This window comes from Cebus imitator, unplaced genomic scaffold (genome assembly GCF_001604975.1).
Source record: "Cebus imitator isolate Cc_AM_T3 unplaced genomic scaffold, Cebus_imitator-1.0 Scaffold229, whole genome shotgun sequence".
Taxonomy (NCBI): domain Eukaryota; kingdom Metazoa; phylum Chordata; class Mammalia; order Primates; family Cebidae; genus Cebus; species Cebus imitator.
The window spans coordinates 2,290,381-2,304,521 of NW_016107544.1; the positions used below are offsets into that span (position 1 = coordinate 2,290,381).

The following is a 14,141-nucleotide window of genomic DNA, read 5'->3' on the forward strand; positions in this document are numbered from 1 at the left end:
GACAGAATGAGACTCTGTCTCAGAAAAAAAAAAAAAAAGAAAAGAAAAAAACCCCCAGCAGTTTCTGAACCAAATGTTCTGGCTTGATAAGGGAAATGGGCACCTCTGGAGGCAGGAATTTATTTGAGGTCTCCATCTTCAGTCAAGATGGTGCACCTAAACATTCTGGCAAACTAAATAAAGAGGACATTTTGGATTTAAGATGCTTCAACAATATTCTGGAAGCGTAAACAGCCCATCAAACCATTGAACCAACATAAGCTGTTTTTATTTGTAAGGGGATTCAAGGAGGGAGGACATCTCAACAGCATTTAAGTAAAGGATTTTCAAAACAGTGGCTTAGATGAACAGAGGCGCACATGATAGGAGTGAATTTAAGCAATTCCACAGAAACCAGTGTTACCAGAAACTTTGAGATCACATAACAGAGACATCTTTCTAAATAAAAAAGGTAACTGATGTCTGTTAAAAGTTAGTATGTTAAGTGGGTTCTCATAAAAGTATCAGAAAAACTTGAGGTCAGATTGAAACATACCTTAACTAATCTGCTGAGGAAGGAGAGCAAAGGAAAAACAAAAATCAAACATTTAGAGTTGGAACTTAGGTCTCATTTCCTGCTCTGGCTTTGCTGAGTCCACAGCGGGCTGTCCTCTTATCACTTGCCATGCATAGCTACAGGAGGAAGTGGCCGAGCCCCAGAACCTTTAACTGCACGTTCTGGCAGCCCTGCCACCCCTTTGGCTATACAAGGTCATTCCTGGCCCCAGACTTAGAAGAGGCCACTTGTACATTCCCAGTTCTGCTCTGGAAACCCCAAATCCTCATCCTTTCTGAGTTCTTTGCCATCCAAATGTAATTCCAAGAACAGCTAGGCAGGCAGAAGGCATTCTAGTCTTGTGAAAGTGGGGAGGGGAAGGCAGTCAGGAGATCTGGTTGGCTTGCGTGCTGGGTTCCCATAGAGGCAGCTGGCAGAAAAGATGTGAAGACTGTGGAAATCTTAGACGGTCTAGAGTTCCAAACTAAAGAGTTAAGGCCTTAGGAATGTGACTGCTGAAGGTTTCTCAGTACATATGTTTTGTTTTGTTTTGCTTTTGAGATGGAGTCTTGCTCTGCTGCCCAGGCTGGAGGTACAGTGTTGCAATCTTGGTTCACTGCAACCTCTACCTCTTGAGTTCAAGCAATTCTCCTGTCTCAGCCTCCCCAGTAGCTTGGATTACAGTTGCACGCCACCACACCCAGCTAATTTTTGTATTTTTAGTAGAGATGAGGTTTCAACATGTTGGCCAGGCTGGTCTCAAACTCCTGACCACGGGTGATCCGTCTGTCTTGGTCTCCCAAAGTGCTGGGATTACAGGGGTGAGCCACCACGCCTGGCCTAGCACATATGTTTTTTAAAGAGCTGTGTTAAAAACATGATGAGATACCACCGTACTACCACTAGGATGACTATGATAAAAAAGACAGATAAATGTTGGCGAGGATGTAGAGAAACAGACCCATGCACCGCTGGTGGGAATGTAAAATGGGGCAGTGCTCTTAGCAGTTCTTCAAAAGCTAAACATAAAGTTCTCATATGACCTAGAAATTCCACTCCTACGTATATACCCAAGAGAAATTATAACATATGTCCACACAAAAACTTGTATATGAGTGTTCATAGCGGCATTATTCATAAGTCAAAAAGTGGAAATAACCCAAATGTTTATCAACTGATAAATGGATAAAGAAAACGAGGCATATTCTTATAATAGAATATTATCCAGCAAGAGAAATAAAGTACTGATACATGCTACAACATGGACGAACCTTGGAAACACTAGGCTAAGTGAAAGAAGTCAGTTACAAAGGAACCTATATTGTATGCTTCTACTGGAGTAAAATGTCCAGAATAGAGAAATCCATAATCTAATAGAGAGAGAAAGTAGATTAGGGTTTGCCTATGGCTGGGGGCATAGGGAGTGATAGCTAAGAGGTGCAAGGTTTCTTTTGGGGGCAATGAAAACGCTCTAAAATTAATTATGGTGACGGGTTATACAATTCCCTGAATATATCAAAAGCTATTGAATCATGCATTTTAAACAGGTGAATTGCATAGCATATGAATTATGTCTCAATAAAGACTTTCAAATTTTATTTTAAGGCAGTATTTCAGGAATATTTATCTGGTTAGAGACAGGCTGAGGACATTGGTTCAAGACTGGGGTCTGCCATGTACTGTGTAATTCTGGCCGAGTTATTTGTGGCTTTTCAGGCCTGTTTCCTGTCTGGGAAATGAAGGCTACTGTAACCTAGAGGTCTTCCCAGATTTAACATTCCACGATGCCAAGCCTTCGTTTCTTACTTCTTCCCTCTGAAAATACTGGGCATGTCTTCAGGGCAGACAGAGCGAAGAGGTCTTGGAGCAGAAGCCTTGGATACATAATTCCCATTGTGCTGCAGAGTTTTATGTTAAAATAGAAATATTCCCGGAAGGGAAGAAAGGTTTAAACTTTTTAAGCTAACATTGAACTTCCTGTAATACTTATAGAACTGGATGACGCTAGATGCTAACGAGAAAGGGACCAAGGAGAAGAGCAAGGGCAGGCACACTCTGACACACACCCCTTATTTGACAGTTTACCTCTAGGCTCATACTTCTACCAATCCATCTGAATTTAGACAAGGAATCCTGCCTTCCTAGCCTTATAATCTTAATGAAGGTCCCCAGAAAAGCTTACTGGGACTTCCCTATGGTCCAAGTGTCAGAAAAATCCAACCAGCTACATGAATGTATCTTCCTATCTTGGGAACCACCCAAGGCAAGCAAGAAGCGTTTTCCTCAGCTTAGCTTTTGCCATTCTGCCAGTCTTCTCTCTCTGTTACAGGTGTCACACAAAGCCTTTTTTAAGGAAGGAAATGGGCTTTAAAAAGTATTATTGTATAATACAAAAGTGATGGTGTAGAACATTTGCAAAGCCTAGTAAATGGAAGGAGAGAAAAAAATGACCCGCAATTCTAAGACCCAGAGGCTTTTCACTGTTCTGAACATCTGAGCATATTTTCTTCCAGTCTTTCTTCTACTTAGGAATAAGGCTCTGATTGGGGCTTTCGGGCTCGTTATAGACGTGACACATATTTTCGTAAGTCACTGGCAGCTGCAATTTCACTGTAATTGTTTGGCTGTAATTCTTCTATAGCTGGAAAAGAAGTGCCTGCTCTCAACTCAAGAACCAATGGCATCATCAGTGGAATTAGAAGGAAGTCCCGTGATTCCAAATGATTCTTATCTTGGTATTTACAGTATCACATGTCAAATTTTAGGTAAGTTAACAGTGATTTATAAAATACAGTTCCCTCTGAGTTAATGTCTCAGACTACGCATCCCAATTTTCAAAAATAGAAAGGAAAGAAATCTTCTTTGTGCAGCAAATGCCGTATGCTCTTACAAAAGGGAACCATCTATACTACTTGTATTACTATTTTCAGCAAGAGGTCTTTCTGGGGAAGAAACCACGAGTTGTTCAATGATCTGCATTGCTGTGTGGTATAGAAAGCTCCCTCAATATTCCGTAAAAGGTGGTCAGCTCTGTGACCACCCCCTCCACTGCGAGGTCTGCAGTTGGCAGGACTTCCATGGAGATTTCCACCCTTGACTGCTCAGAGCAGACTGCTGTGCTGGCAGGAAATTAACTTGGAGCCCCTGTCTGGCCAAGCTCTTTAAAGGAAACAGCCTGCAATCTCTGACACAACAGGAATGGGCATGACACAAACACAGACAGAAAGGAGGAAATTTACAGCTGCGTTAGATGCCGAATGTGAAACAACAGGGGAACTCTGGATAGCTAATTTATTTGTAGTTTATGAAGTCAAAATGCATTCAAGATTCACATGCCAAAGGCCATTAGTCAAGTGATTCTGTCTTCCTTCTCTAACTAGCAAGGATTTACGAAATTGACAGCCTGAGTTTCCATCTTATTTCTTTGTTCAGAAAATAAACTAGAGGATAGAACAGATAAGGTGACTCCTGGCCTCTGGGGAGTATATGTTCATGACTTTTGACAGTGCAGAGTCCTCTGAGGGTTCCCAGGTGAGGACCTGGTCATGTCACTGAATTGCAGCTCTTACCTGTGCAAGGCTGCCTTACGGGACAGAGCGGGCTGGTCAGTGAGCCTAACTGACTGTGGGCATGGACAGGGTGGACCCAACTTTGCTCACCCAGGCCACGACCTCAGGTAATGCTCTCCATGGCAACTCTGGAGGCTAAAAATGATCATCTCCATTTTACTGCAGTAGAAAGGGAGCTGAGGAGAAGTTGAAGTGATAATTACAAACGTGAGCATTTGAAACATCTTGGGCTACATCTCCGAAGAACAACAGAGGTCTAAAAAGACACAATTTGGTCAACCTGCTCCTGGTCTTTCAGAAGAAATGCTCGATTTAACCCTGGATCCTTTCATAAGGAGACATCCTTTTATCTGAGACAGAAAAAGTACCTGCCATCGTTTCTAATTTTTCTTGAGATAAAAGTGATTCTCTTTACAAACAATATACATGGAACACAAATAGCCCTGTACTTATTTTCTCTCTGTTTAAGCTGAAGTAAGGCAACCAGTGAGTTTTCTGAATGACAGAAAAACAACTATATTTGCTAAATAATAATAATAATAATAATAATAAGAGTAAATGGTGGCTGGGCATGGTGGCTTACGCCTGTAATCCCAACAGTTTGGGAAGCCGAGCCAGGCAGATCTCTTGAGGACAAGAGTTCGAGACCAGCCTGACCAACATGGTGAAACCCCATCTCTACTAAAAATACAAAAAATTAGCCAGGTGTGGTGGTGGTGCCTGTAGTCCCAGCTACTTGGGAGGTTGAGGCATGAGAATTGCTTGAACCTGGGAGGCAGAGGTTGCAGTTAGCTGAGATCGTGCCACCCCACTCCAGCCTGGGCAACAGAATGAGACTCTGTCTCAAAAAACGGAAGAGTAAATGGAAGAACATGTGTTTGCAAGGGAGGGTGCTCGGTCCAGAAGTAACCTTGTTCCTTGGGGGTCAAGTGTGCTACAGGTGTGGGGAGTAAGTGGCATTTATTGTGTCCAACTCCCCTCTCTTCAGAGAAGCTGAGAGCCACAGGCAGCTTGTAGCTATCTGCATGTCTGACGTTCCTCCCCAAATCCCTGAAGGCCCAGCTCAGGCCCTGCCAGCCTCATGCTCTGCACAGATGCAGGGGCCTCTCATTCCCTATCAGAAGAGCGCATGCTCCCTTCACTGGTGTCCGCAGCCCAGAGTTAAACATGGTTCCACTCCTGCCAAAGGCTGCTGGTGCACCGGTCTCAGACCATCCCAGAACAGACTGTTTGAGGGAACTTGTGACAAGTAGATTTTGGGCTCCTGGTATGTGGTTGCCTAACAGTGCCTACTGTGGTGCCAGGCACAAAGAATGTCTGCAATAGATACTTGTCCAGATGGTTTCAGCCTCTCCTGTCTAAAGGAAAAACTTACCACCCACGGCTTCTTCATGTACCATCTCCCATTTTGGAAAATATGCTTCAAAGTCATTATCTCACAGAACTCCTTAACAGCCTCAGTGACCTGGTTCTTTATTTATTTTTAGTTTATTTATTGTTTTTTGAGATGGAGTCTCACTCTGTTGCTCAGGTTGGACTGCGATCTCAGCTCAGTGAAACCTCTGCCTCCCGGGTTCAAGCAATTCTCCTGTCTTGGTCTCCCAAGTGGCTGGGGTTATAGGTGCTCCCCACCATACCCAGCTAATTTTTGTGTTTTTTTTTTAGTAGAGGTGGGGTTTCCCCATGTTGGTCAGGCTGGTCTTGAACTCCTGACCTCAGGTGATCCGCCCACCTTGGCCTCCCAAAGTGCTGGGATTACAGATGTGAGCCACTACATCTGGCTGGCTTTGTTCTTTTAAAATATCCTTTCCCATGGCTGAAATGTTAAAGCACTGAAATCAACAGCCAAAAGCCATTTATAGAATTGAAATGGCAGTTTCAATTCTATAGAAACTGCATGGCAGTTCCTGTGCTGGTCACTTTCACAAACATTAATTTGCTTAATTTTCAGCCAATCGTGGGAGATGGGTATTATTCCATTTTACAGATAAGGGAACCAAGGTTCAAAAAGTCTAGGTGACTTGAGTGGCACCCACATAGATCTTGAAACTCAGTGAAAGGCAAAGAACTAAGAAACAGTAAATAGAAGCAGTTGCTCAGTGATACGAAACTGGAATATAATCTGCAAATATTAATCTGGACTCATTAAATGCACAAATTGTTCCTGTGTGATAACTCCTCAGCCCGCCACACAACAAAGGAATTCTTTCTTGCTTGCTCCTAGCTCAGTGAATTCATATAATGTCATCTGCCATTTCAATATAACAAATCCAAACCATTCTTCTTCTTATACACCAGGAACGTATTGAATGGTGTTAAATTCTGAGAATTCAGTAAGGTTTAATATCCTAGCATATCACCGAAGTAGAGAGATTTCTTTGTAATGTAATAAAACACATTATCTATGGTTCAGATTGTCTTCCTGCTGGCTATGAAGACACACCAAGTTGAAACCTGCTTCTAATTATTACACCTACTCTGTACTGAACGAACCACAAAAAACAATTAGGGATAAACACCTTTCAACATCAGATGCTTGAAATCTTTTACACATCTACCTTACGTGCCTTGACACATTTGCTGATATGGGTCCCAGACGAAGGATGTTGTTACTCTTAGACTGCAATGAAGGCCACACGGCCCCCTTGCAGGGCTCATGGCCTGACATGATTTGAATCTGCCACCATTAAGACGAAGCCTCAAGACAGACCTCACTAAGACTCAAAAAGGAAGAACGCTGCTTCAGGTTTGCCCTTTAGAGGAAAATAGAGCTTGGGAAAGAAGCATCTGGACATGAGATTGATTTGAGGGCCATCTGTTCCATTCGTGGGGCTCACCTGTTGGGTTTGCAGGAACATCCAGGAGAGTCTTCAACAGCTTCATGTCCTTAATGTTGTGAATATAAATAGACTCTTCTAGGCAGACCAGCAGCCTCTGGAATCACACAGACTTGTCAGTCTACCGAACCGCTCCTTACAGAGGCACTGACCAAATCCCAATCACTCATCTTTCATATGAGTCCTAACTTGATCCTAAGCCTAAAGGAGAATTTTGATGAGGCATTTTGAAGACTGTGTTATGGATGCATGCACAGACACACATCATTATCCACCTGAACAGAGGCACGGAATGCAAGATCTTAAGAAATTTTATTAGAAATCGTTTTTATTTTTCTTTCTTTCTTCCCTCCCTCCCTTCCTCCCCCCTCCCTTCCTTCTCCTCTCTCCTTAGAACAGGCATTCCTGAATCCCTCCCTCCTTTTTTTTGAGACAGTCTCACTCTGTTCTGCAGGCTGGAGTGCAGTGGCACAATCTCAGCCCACTGCAACCTCCACCTCCTGGGTTCAAGCGATTCTCCTGGGTCAGCCTCCTGAGTAGCTGGGACTACATCCATGCACCACCATGCCTGGCTAATTTTTAAAATATTTTTAGTAGAGATGGGATTTCACCATGTTGCCCAGGCTGGTCTCGAACTCCTGACTTCAAGGGATCCACCCACTTCAGCCTCCCAAAGTGCTGAGATTACAGGCCTGAGCCACTGCGCCTGGCAGGATTTCTGAACATTTTCTGATCAGCCCCCCTGTGCCATGTAAGACAATTTCATGTACCCTCTCTGGTTTTCATTGCCATCTGACAGGCTGCCTTTCCGTCTTTATACTAGAGTTCTCCTTCCTATACAAAAGTAGGTTTCTTTGCTTTCTCTCCATCACCAAATCTTAGCTTTTACCCCTCTCCGAATAATTACCAGCTCTAACTTCTTGCTACTCAGACACTCCTCCAGGCCCACTCTTGGGCTGCTATCTACAGCCCTGGCAAAAGGAACAGAAGGGCTTCAGCCCTCATGTGAACACCCCAGCATCCCACATCCCCTTTGGCCCCCTGGGCTGCTCTCTCTGGTGCTGCTCTCCCCACTGCTGTCAGGCCCTTCTCTTCCTCCCCAAATGAAAGCTTGTCAGGTTCAGAGCCTCTTCCCAATGGCTGTGCTCTCAGCTAAGTGAAAGCAGGCCACAGGGTTGATGTGTTGGGTGTTGAAAGGAATATAATGAGTAGCCCAGTACAAGGGCAGACGTCGGTGCTGGGGAGGAGGTATCAGGAAGGTGTTTCTGGTCAGGCAGCTCCTTCCACATCTGATCAGCCGCTGACCACCCCTGCACATGGCTGACGTGGCTTCCCCCAGGCCAGTGTTTCTCAGACCTGGATGGGTACCAGAACTGCCCAGGAGCAAGCCCTGGACGCCCCTTGGAGATTCTGGTTTGGCAAGTTTTTAGACTAATTCCCAGGTGATTGTGGCATGCACTGGGGCTTGAGAACCACTGCTCTCAGACCAGCTCCCTTTATTCCAGGGAACACCCACTGGAAGGGAAGGTGCTAAAAAATACTACACAAAAGAGGCAGGCTCTGCTCCTGGGAAAAGCCTGCCCTGCTGTTCTCCCAGGAGGACTCTCCATGGCTCAGAATGATGAAGGTCATCAGTGTTAACCAAGCAGAAAAATAACATTTAAACACCTTTCTCAATTTTTTTTTTTTGAGACAGGGTCTTGTTCTGTCACCCAGACTGGAGTTCAGTGGTAGGATTACAGCTCACTGTAGCCTCGACCTCCAGGGCTCAATCCATTTTCTCACTCCAGCCTCTGGGGTAGCTGGGACTACAGGTGTGTGCCACCATGCCTGGCTAACTTTTTTTTTTTTTTTTTGAGACAGAGTTTCACTCATGTTACCCAGGCTGGAGTGCAATGGCACGATCTCAGCTCACTGCAACCTCCGCCTCCTGGGTTCAGGCAATTCTCCTGCCTCAGTCTCCTGAGTAGCTGGGATTACAGGCACGCACCACCATGCCCAGCTCATTTTTTTGTATTTTTTTAGTAGAGACGGGGTTTCACCATGTTGACCAGGATGGTCTCGATTTCTTGACCTCGTGATCCACCCGCCTCGGCCTCCCAAAGTGCTGGGATTACAGGCTTGAGCCACCGCGCCCGGCCCACTTTTTTGGTATTTTTTTGTAGAGACCGGGGTTTTACTATGTTGTCCAGGCTGCTCTCTACCTCCTGACCTCAAGAGATCCTCCTGTCTCAGCCTCCCAAAGTGCTGGGATTACAAGTGTGAGCCACTACGCCTGACCCTTTCACGGTTTTACCTAAGGCTTTGTTATACATCTGAGACTGGGGCCTGAGGGTTAAAAAAAAATTCTAACAGGGTCTCAAAATTGGTGATAAATATGAGCGTTCCTCCATGAAATATGCTCTGACTTATCCAATCACTGTACCTTTTTCCAGCACGTGCCGTGGTTTGAGCAATGTGGTTCTATGCCTGTTTCTGTTCTGAGGTTTCTGATGTAGTCATGTCCCCTCCCAGCCCCACACCCAGTCCCCGGGATAGCGGGGCCTCAACGTAAGCCTCCCGCAGGAATGGCATCTACATCTCGCCTGTCTGATCTGATCGGCCTCATTTCCCACGAGCTCTAACAGCGCCATCTGCTCTGTGGCCCACTCAGCTGAATTTCAGGTCACCCCTGTGCCGGCTGCAGATAAGACTAAACACAGAGGGAAACAGAGAGAAAACACTGAGAGGGAACGAAGAGGCACTCTGTCTTAGTTCCCGTGAGAGCACACTTCTGGGGTGCGCACGATGCTGCTAATTGCTTTCTTAACAATCAGTTTTCAGCCCCCACAGAACCATGGCCTTGCCTTCAACTCAGCTCATTGTCTGCTGCTTTGACTTTCATCTACTTTTCTAGATTTTATAAGTAATAACTCCTTTTATCAATCACGAAATATTTATAGCATTTGCCCTAGAACACCACAGATTTGGCCTCAGAGGATTCGATCCAATCAGCCTCCATCTGGATAGCAAGGGCCCCTCGGAGCACATGGCAAAAGAACTGCAAAAGTTTGCAAATCTAAATACGCCATACAGCTGGTTTATTGTCTTTATTCCATAAAATATATTTCCTCAGTTCAATAGAAGAGAAATAACATTAACTAAAAATGAAATGTGACAATTCCTGTTTTTCCTTTTTAAAATTTAAAAATTTTTATATTTTATAGAGACAGGGTCTTGCTGTGTCACCCAGGCTGGAGTGCAGCGGCTTGGTCATAGTTCACTGCAGCCTTCAACTCTTGGGCTTAAACAATCCTCCTGCCTCAGCCTCCCAAGTAGCTAGGCTCATGGGCACGCACCAGCATGCTCAGCAATTTATTTTTATCTTTGCAGAGACAGATCCTGTTATATTGCCCAGGCTGGTCTCAAACTCCTGGGCTCAAGCAGTCCTTCTGCCTTGGCCTCCTGAAATGCTGGGCCTATACAAATCTTTAAATTTTTTTATTTTTATTTATTTATTTTTAGACAATCTCCCTCTGTCGCCCAGGCTGGAGTGAAACAGCATGATCTTGGCTCACTGCAACTTCCGCCTCCCAAGTTCAAGCGATTCTACTGCCTCAGCCTCTTGAGTAGCTGGGACTACAGGTACATACCACCACGCCCAACTAATTTTTGTATTTTTAGTAGAGAAGGGGTTTCACCATGTTGGTCAGGCTGGTCTTGAACTCCTGACCTTGTGATCTGCCCACTTCAGCCTCCTAAAGTGTTGGGATTACAGGCGTGAGCCACTGCTCCGGGTTCTGTTTTTGTTTTTGTTTTTTTTTAAACTGTGCTGCCTGAAGACCTGATGGAGTAGCAGAGTGAGTGCTATAGAACAGGACACACTGCTCTTGCACCTTTTTCATTTCCCAGAGTGGGCAGTCCCACTGGGCACCACAGAACCCCTACCTGGCAAGAGAGGCTGCAGCAGCTGAGTTGCTTAAACTAAAATTTAAGTCCCCAACCTGAAAGTTTTAAGAAAAGCAAACTCCCAATACTTCCCAGACCTGTTTCAAGTCACTCTTGTCGAAGAAGAAACGCTAAAGGAAGGGGCAACTGTTGGATCTTGGTTCCAAGAACTGTTAGCTCTTAGTTCATGGCTTTGCCATGAATTGCTGACAGTTCTCGGTGCACCAATGTTCTTTAGAAGGTGGGGGGAGGAGAACCTCACAGTTAATGAGTATAACATTAAGGAGAGGCTAGTGCCTAAAAGTTAACAGACTCGGACGCTCAAATAGCCCTTCCTTGTCCCATTTGTTAATAAATATACCAGACAGAAAGAGAGAAATCATACAAGCAAATACAATAGATGCTGTTTGAGGGTTCTGATCTTTACAGATCATTTGCCTAAACAATCTTAAAAAGATCATCAGGTGCCAAAAACAGATGTTTCACCTTGTATACTGATTACTACTATATGCAAGGATAAAAAGTTTAGTGGCGAAACTTAATCTGCTACCAAGAGATTTCAGAGAAAACACCTGAGTCAAGAATTTCACCTAAAAGCCTTCAAGTAGAAAACTCTCAAACTGCCTTTCCCTCCTTTGCCAAGAACTTAGGTTTCTTTTCTCTCTTCCTCCTGCTACTCCCCATTTAAAGGTCCCCACTGCTCTTTCTCTAGCTATTTTTCACCGCACTGCTTTAGATGGACTTAAATGGATTTTCATTTGAAAGCGTTGATCAACTCAAAGAAACAATCCCTTCTCATAAATTTAAAAAACATTTCATTTGTCTCATCTGCTTAAAAAACATATTTAGCACTTAAGAGTTTACATACAAAGACAGAAGAAAACATTGTCCTCAATGAATGCAGCAACCTCTCTGGGAATACTTAATTGAATAGATAAATCACGGTCACACAAAGAATCTCTTTGTTTATTTACTTAGTTAATAGTTGCTCAGGAAACAGATATTTATGAGCATGTATCTACCAAGCACAGTCCTCTATCATGTATCTACCAACACGGTCCCTGCTCTCACAGTAATACGGCTGGACCTGGTGGCTCATGCCTGTACTTCCAGCACTCTGGGGGGCCAAGGAGGATCCTTGAGCCCAGGAGTTTGAGACCAGACTGGGCAACATGGGGAAAGCCTGTGATATGGTTCAGATCTATGGTACTTCCCAAATCTCACATCAAATTGTAATCGTCAATGTTGGAGGAGAGGCCTGGTGGGAGGTAATTGGATGGGGGTAGAGTTCTTATGAATGGTTTAGCATCATCCCCCACCTTGGTACTGTAGAGTGAGTGAGTTCTCACAAGATCTGGTTGTTTAAAAGTGGGTAGCACCCCCCTACTGCCAAACCATCTCTTGGTCCTGCTCCGGCCCCGTAAAATGCTTGCTCCCGCTTTGCCTTCTGCCATGAGTAAAAGCTCCCTGAGGGCCTCCCCGGAAGCAGATGCTGCCATGCTTCCTGTATAGCCTGCAGAACCATGACCCAATTCAACCTCTTTTCTTTATAAATTACCCAGTCTCAGGTAGTTCTTCACAGCAAGGTGAGAATAGACTAATACACTCTGTTGCTATTTGAAAAAATACAAAAAAAAAAAAATTAGCTGGGCATGGTGGTACACAGCTGTAGTCCCAGCTACTCAGGAGATTGAGGTGGGAGGATTGTTTGAATCTGGGAGATGGAGACTGCAGTAAGCCAAGATTGTGCCACTGCACTGCGGCCTGGGCAATAGAGCAAGACCCTGTCTCAAAAACAAAAATAACAACCAAAAACGAAAACCTGGTAATTCAAAAGGAAATCTGCTAACACCCCCAATACTTACTGAATAAGAGTTTATATTTCAAAAGAGAACATATGACCGGGCGCGGTGGCTTACCAGCTGTAATCCCAGCACTTTGGGAGACCAAGACAGGTGGATCACAAAGTCAGGTGATAGAGACCATCCTGGCCAACATGGTGAAACCCCATCTCTACTAAAAATACAAAAATTAGCTGGGTGTGGTGGCATGTGCCTGTAGTCCCAGCTACTCAGAAGGCTGAGGCAGGAGAATTGCTTGAACCCAGGTTGCAGTGAGCTGAGATCGTGCCACTGCACTCTAGCCTGGGCAACAAAGCAAGACTGTGTCTCAAAAAAAAGACGGAGACAGAGAACATATTGCCTATTTGAGATCAGACTAATCCTTCAACAAAGGAAATACTAACAAAACAAAACAAAAAAAGTCTTTAAGGGTTAGCTGAGAAAAAGAAAAATGGAACCCAAGGCTTAATAGCGGGCCTTCCAGGAGAGCTGAGGACGTGGTGGGAGAGGGGCCATTTTCCTGACCCAGGGAGCCCCCACTTCACTCTCAGGCATCTCCTGCTCAGTGGCATTGCTGCCATCTGCAATGAATGCCATTGTCTAGGGCAAAACTGGAAGAGTTGCTCCTTTGGTTTAAGGGGCCCTGTAGTGGCTCATGGAACTGTTCAAGCCAGAGCTCTGACCCATCCCTGTGATGCCTAATCTGCACTCTATGGAGAGGGTGCAGCCTACCCATCAGGGGCCGACATTCTGGAAACATGAGCCAGAGGTCCAGGAAGACCCCACTGCAACAAGCACGTGGAGTAGATTCTGCTTACCATACCCCTGGGACACCAGGCCTAAGCGTTAAAATTCTCTTTAGAATTGGATGCTTGTTTTAAAGACATTGATCTTGGAAGGTGTTCATTTTTTTCTTTGGCTCCCATTAGCAGAAGCTTTGAAACCCTGAGGGATTTCCCCCCACTTACTTGCCGGTTCAGCCTTATGGACAAGATGTTGCTGGAGTAGCTGTAATTACAGATCTCCGTGCCTTTCTTGAAGTGGTACACGTTCATTTGCCGGGGTTTTGTGTGACTGACCACCACCACCAGGCTGCTGGAGAAGAGGCGCTCCACGATGTAGACGTCTGGGATTTCATCTGGGAGGAAAAGCAGCTGGGAGGTTCCAAAGGCTCTCCAGGTCTTGCTGGCTAGGTGCCCTCTCTGAGCTTGCATCTACAGTGATCCACCATACCCCCCACCTTGTCAGGCGAGTTCTAACCCTCTCCCCAGGGAGCACTTTCAGAGTCCTTTCCAAATATCTAAAGTAAAGAAAACATAGCCCAGCATGGTGGTTCAAGCCTGTAATCCCAACACTTTGGGAGGCTGAGGTGGGTGGATCACGAGGTCAGGAGATTGAGACCATCCTGGTTAACAGAGTGAAACCCTGTCTC

At 44.9% G+C, this 14,141-nt stretch overlaps 1 protein-coding gene across 1 annotated transcript in view; it reads right to left on the reverse strand.

The window, feature by feature from the left end:
* Window positions 1–14,141, reverse strand: part of WIPI1 (WD repeat domain, phosphoinositide interacting 1) — a 41,457-nt gene that overhangs the window by 20,408 nt on the left and 6,908 nt on the right. Inside the window, exons 3-4 of the mRNA XM_017497346.1 lie at window positions 13,678–13,847; window positions 6,942–7,038 (exon numbers count right to left, since the gene is read on the reverse strand). Coding sequence (XP_017352835.1) covers window positions 6,942–7,038; window positions 13,678–13,847 — 267 coding nt within the window. The remainder of the gene's footprint in view (window positions 1–6,941; window positions 7,039–13,677; window positions 13,848–14,141) is intronic.